Source organism: Phoca vitulina, unplaced genomic scaffold (assembly GCF_004348235.1).
Source record: "Phoca vitulina isolate PV1807 unplaced genomic scaffold, GSC_HSeal_1.0 scaffold1459, whole genome shotgun sequence".
Lineage (NCBI taxonomy): Eukaryota > Metazoa > Chordata > Mammalia > Carnivora > Phocidae > Phoca > Phoca vitulina.
In genome coordinates, this window is record NW_022591146.1 from 1,750 (window position 1) to 7,923 (window position 6,174).

Genomic DNA, 6,174 nt, shown 5'->3' on the forward strand with positions numbered 1-6,174 from the left:
GAAGGGGCACATGCACCCCGGTATTTATAGCAGCAATGTCCACAATAGCCAAACTATGGAAAGAGCCAAGATGTCCATCAACAGATGAATGGATAAAGAAGATATGGTATATATATACAATGGAATATTATGCAGCCATCAAAAAATGAAATCTTGCCATTTGCAATGACATGGATGGAATTAGAGGGTATTATGGTAAGTGAAGTAAGTCAATCAGAGAAAGACAAGTATCATATGATCTCACTGATATGAGGATTTTGAGAAACAAGACAGAGGATCATAGGGGAAGGGAGGGAAAAGTGAAACAAGACGAAGCCAGAGAGGGAGACAAACCATAAGAGACTCTTAATCTCAGGAAACAAACTGAGGGTTGCTGGAGGGGAGGGGGGTGGGAGGGATGGGGTGGCTGGGTGCTGGACATTGGGGCGGGTATGTACTATGGTGAGCGTTGTGAATTGTGTAAGACTGATGAATCACAGACCTGTACCTCTGAAACAAATAATACATTGTATGTTAATAAAAAATTTTAAAAAAAGATTTGTAGCTGGACATTTTTGTTCACTGATGCCTCTGGCAACACTAGTAACTTCTGGATGTAAAGGGGCCATATTCTCAGGAAAGAATTTAGGTACGGCGCCCCTGTTTTATTTTTGACTTCACAAGTGACTTTTTGTCATTGAAATATCTCATTCTGTTTCTAGCACCGAGTAGATTTTCTTCAGCTGATGATTAATTCCCAGAATTCCAAAGAAATAGACACCTATAAAGGTAAGTAAAAAGAGGTTCAGATGGCTCTTGATGGGGCGATTCAGAGAAAGGGGGTGGTTCTGAGGTATATGGAAGATTTTTAGCAGATGGAATATCAGAATATCAAAGAAAGACACATGTTCAGATACAAATGGTAGCCAGAGCATTTTTCAGAAGAACACAGCCGCAGTTTGTTCATAGCTTGAAGGGCAATGATAGACAAAGCTGTCAGTGGTCTGCCACATGGGAGCTTGTTTCCAATGTCAGTCCTCCAGCCTAATCCAGATCCACTGAATCAGACCCTCAGCCTGAAAATTCATATCAAGGCTCATCACATCAGGAGGTACCTGACCCCAGTGTTGGTGACCTTCACTTGGAACACTTGGGTAAACATGTGTTCATTGGCTTAATCTATTCCAATTTTTTTTTTCTTTTGTAATTAAGAAGTAACTTGTGCAGGATGCCTTTGTGACTGTGCACATAACGGTGTTTGTCTTTAAACCATCACGTACTACTTTTACCATCCATGGATGGTATTTGACTAAAACCATTATTACTATGATGGTTGCAAAATGATGACTTTCTACTTCCACCATTTCTTCTACATTTGGAGTGATAGTCCATTGTTAGGGTGAGCTTTCCATTCATCATCATTATTATATTTGTTTATTTATATATGCCAGTATGATCTTAATATTACTAACTTAGTCTCTTACATCATTTTTAAAATTTAGATTGTCAATTCTCTCAGATTTGTCCTCTAGAAGCCATTTTAAGTGGGCTCCTATACCCCTTTTTTTCGTTCTTCTTCTTTTTTTATGTTTTCTATAGACTTTGTTTTTTTATAGCAGTTTTATGTTCACTGCAAAATTGAGTGAAAGACACAGAGATTTATCCCATATTCCTTCTGCCCCACCTACATATAGCATCTCCCACTATCAAAATCCCTCACGATGTGGTAATTTTGTTACAATCAATGCCCCTACAATGACATTATTACCACCCAAAATCCATAGTTTAAATTACAGTTCACCCTCGGTGTTGTACATGCTGTGGGTTTAGACATACTTATAATGATGTATATCCACCATTACAGCACATAGAGTATTCTGTATCCTTTGCCCATTTATTTTCTGCGCATTTCCTTGCATTCTGGTGTGAGACATTCCAGGTTTCTCTTCTGTTTCCCCTGATGAGCCCTGGAATCAGCCATTTCTCCAAGAAGCTCTTAGTGAGAAGTGGTATTTAGAAAGCAAAATCTGGGATCTAGGAGTGCTCATTGCTACGAGGGTTTCTTTGTTTCTATTTCCTCTCAGTGGGCCAAGCAAAGAACATCAAATATATTTACACAGAACTGATGAAGATAAATATTTCTATATCCATAACCAGTGATGTAATTATGGTCTCTGCATCTGAAAGAAAAAAGGAATCTTGACTTATCATTGTTTCTATGACTGAAATATTCCCATTGTGGTTAATTTCAAGCTATCTATGGTTTGACAACCATCGGACAAAATTCTTGAATATATAACAGCTGATTCTAGAGAAAAACGATGGGCTTACTCTATGACACCACTCTCTCTCTCTCTACATATATATCTATATATCTATAACTATGCCTACTTCTATTTTTTCTATCATCTATCTATTTATCTCTATCTATCTAGTTCTACTACTTTCTGTGATAAAGGAAAGATTCTACATATGCTTGGTTCTATGAACCACTACACACATGTGGTTATTGAGCACTTGACATGTGGCTAGTGTCACTGAAGATCTGAATCTTATATTCTATTTAATATAACTAAGTAAAACTTAAATATAAATAGCTACATCTGGCAAGTGGCTACCTTATTGGACAGCACAGCTCTAAAGTTTGATTATCATGGGGTTCATGGTAATCGAGAGCAAGAATTTGATAGTTGAATTTATCCACAGCAGCATCACAGAAAGTATGACTGGGAAATCAGAACTCTATAGACCTTTCTTACACTTTTTTATTGTTTTTAGTTGTGAATTATGTGTTTGTGGCAAGTGCCAAGTTCATTTCAGTGCTCTATGTATCCAAATGTCCTGATACAGTTCTGATCAAAGAGATTAGAGCATGACCATGCTATGTTTCTGCCAGGAGAAAATCAAAGGAGATGCCAACTTATATTCAGAGTGGGGCCGTTCACTAAGGAAGGTGACTGATTCAGGCCATGATTGAATAGGCATTGCTAATTCCATTCACTGCATTCAGTTTGTCTATATTTCTTGCCAGCCAGTACCCTGCTATTGACACATTCTTTCTTCTGCTCCTTTAAGGGCATGGATTATCCTAGTTCTGTCCCACTCTTCTCACTTTGTCTGTGTCATAGTTTCTGTACATATTGGAGATCATCCACTTGAGAAGTTGTGTGCCAGGTCTTCTATTAGCTGAGACCTCAGAAAGGTATAATCTGTGCTTCTCAAGGTAGGTTGTGCACACAAATCACCACATCTCATGAAAGGTCAGATTTTGATTTGATACTTTTAGGGTGAAGTTTGAGATTCTGCATTTCTAATAAGCTCCCAGATGCTGCAGATCCCACACTTTGAGCAGCAAGAGTTTATCTGTAGCTCAATTGTGTTCTCTTAAGTTCCCACAAATATGTTTAGATGAAAGATCATTCATTTTTCCTGACAATTAAGCCTTAGCATTGCAAACTCTCTAATGAGATTTAAGTTCTGTTTAAGCTGGAAGGATTTAAATTTTCCTGGGGGAGAATGTTATCCCATGTGACTTAGGACTGAAGTCCTTTTAGGATTCTGGATACTGAAAACTGTGTACATTAGACAGAAATGCCAGCTCCTGAAATTACCTATCTGTGTTGGTGGGGAGGGTAGCATAAGCAGGAGCAGATGGCCAAGAATAGTATAGACCATGGGAATAACCAGATCAAGACAACTTCTGGCTTTTCTGGCTCTGAAAGGTAGACATCAGAGTGCAAACCATTGTGAGTTTGATTCTGAATTGCTTTTACATTTTTCCCCAAGGGAATTGGGAGTTTCCAATAGATTTCTCATCATCTAAACTGTGATGTTTTATATTCACCTGCTCTAGCTAAAATGTCTTTGCTTCTTTTAGCTCTCTCTGATCTGGAGCTCGTGGCCCAATCTATTATCTTTATTATTGCTGGCTATGAGACCACTAGCACTTCTCTTTCCTTCCTTGTGTATGAATTGGCCACTCACCCTGATGTCCAGCAGAAACTGCAGGAGGAGATTGACGTGACTTTCCCCAATAAGGTGAGCGGTACCTACCTGAAGAGGGAGTCAGGATAGGCTTGGTTATGTCTCAGTAACACATTAGCCCTCAAACCAAGTGGGTTTTCATAAAAAGGTTTACTTCTAACTCATTAGCATGTCCAACATGGGGGTGAGTCTGCTTCATGTAGTATTCAGTGATACTGGGGAAAGAGGCTCCACTTTCTTATACCTGCATTATCTGGAACTTGGGGACTAATTGTTAGCTGGGGAACAAGGAACTAGAGTGTTGCTCACTTGCTTTTCAAATGTTTGGCCCCGAACAGACATCCATCTCATCAGTTCACAGCCGATTTGCAAAGTAGTTTCCCCTAAGTTCCCATGGGCTGGGAACTCTGGGGGTCTTCATGGTTATTGGGTGGACAGTGAGTGTCTCTGCCACACACCCTATGAAATGGCAACCCTATAATCTCCATGTAACAATTCAGGAAACTGGACTACAGAGAGACATCATAACGTTTTAAATTATCATATAACTAGTGGTGAAGAAGCCAAGCTAGGAGCCAGGGTGCCTAGATCCTGATCAACCTCTAACCTCTACAATGCTGGCTCTTAAATATAACACCAGGGCTCCTGGGTGGCTCTCTCGGTTAAGGGTCTTCCTTCAGGTTGGATCATGATCCCAGGGTCCTAGGATCAAGTCCCACATCGGGCTCCCTGTGTAGTGGGGAGTCTGCCCTCCCTCTGCCCCCCGCCCCTGCTTGTGATCTCTCTCTCTCACTCTCTCCCTCTCTCAAGTAAATAAAAAAAAATATATATATATTTTATATCACCAAGTGATAGGCACATATTGACCACACTGTTTACCAATCCCTGCCCAACCTGGAGTTCCCTACTTATGAAGAGACCTGGTCTCTCAGGCTGGAGTGGCTTATTTGGCAAACAGTGAAACCCTGAAGCAACAACAAGGAGACCTTTCCAGCAACAGAGGGTGGACTGAGAGTAGGGTTCTGATCCTCTATATAACGTTCCATAGAACTGAAATTGTGTGTCCACATTTGGTAGCATCCAATCCTACCCTTCTCTTGCCCTACTTGGGTTGAAAGGAAGTAGTGTCTCCCCCAATTATTTATACTTTTTATATAATAGAGTGTTTTTCTCTAAATACTATAAATATAATTGAAAAGCTAGGAAGCAGGATATTTCCGCTAGAAGAGTTTATGTGAAAGGGGATATTTTGTGTTGCATGTTCTTCTTCCATGGTGCAGATGTGTGACCCCTGTTTTGAAAGGGAACAGTGACTTCAACATATTTCACTCAATACTAAGGGTCATAGGGAAGGAAAAATAAAATAAGAGAAAAACAGGGAGGCAAACCATAAAAGACTCTTAAGTATAGGAAACAAACTGAGGGTTGCTGGAGAGGACAGGAGGGGATGGGGGGATGGGGTAACTAGATGATGGGCATTAAGGAGGGCACCGGATGTAATGAACACTGGGTGTTATATGCAACTAATGAATCACTGAATTCTACCCCTGAAATTCATAATACACTCTATGTTAACTAAATTGAATTTTTAAAAAATTTTTAAAAAGATTAAGGTTCACAATCTATTAGTCACTTTAGTTCACATGAGGAAGAAAAACCATACCTGGTATTGGGAAGGATTTCAGGCCCTGTTTAGGGGATTGTCCCTGCAGTCTCCCCTTGTCATTACTATTGCACACATGTCAGTGGGCCATTGAGCAGGTCAAAGGACATGGTAGACATTAAAATGTCCATAAATGCCCTTTATCAAAGCAAATTATTCTTAGGTGTTCCTAACTCTTCAGTAGTAGTGTGTAGAGTGAGTTGAACGTTGATCCCAAATCTCAATGTATCAAAATCTGTTTCTTTCCTTCCAGGCACTGCCCACTTATGATGCCCTTCTACAGATGGAGTATCTGGACATGGTGTTGAATGAAAGTCTCAGATTATACCCAATCAGTGGTAGACTTGAGAGGGTCTGTAAGAAAGATGTGGAAATCAGTGGTGTGTTCATTCCCAAAGGGACAGTGGTGATGGTGCCGGTCTTTACTCTTCACCGAGACCTGGATCTCTGGCCAGAGCCTGAGGAGTTCCGTCCTGAAAGGTACAGGGAACCCTGGAAAGGGGAACCCACCCTCATGTTGGAGGATATTCTGATATTTCCTTAGTATA

The 6,174-nt window shown here is 40.2% G+C and overlaps 1 protein-coding gene across 1 annotated transcript; it reads left to right on the plus strand.

Moving 5' to 3' along the window:
• Positions 1-701: 701 nt before the first annotated feature.
• LOC116629561 (cytochrome P450 3A12-like) lies at positions 702-6,106 on the plus strand (the record flags this gene model as incomplete). Its single annotated transcript, XM_032399820.1, has 3 exons — positions 702-768; positions 3,857-4,017; positions 5,880-6,106. Coding segments are annotated over 3 exons (455 nt in total), but the record flags the coding sequence as incomplete, so codon positions are not given.
• Positions 6,107-6,174: the final 68 nt, after the last annotated feature.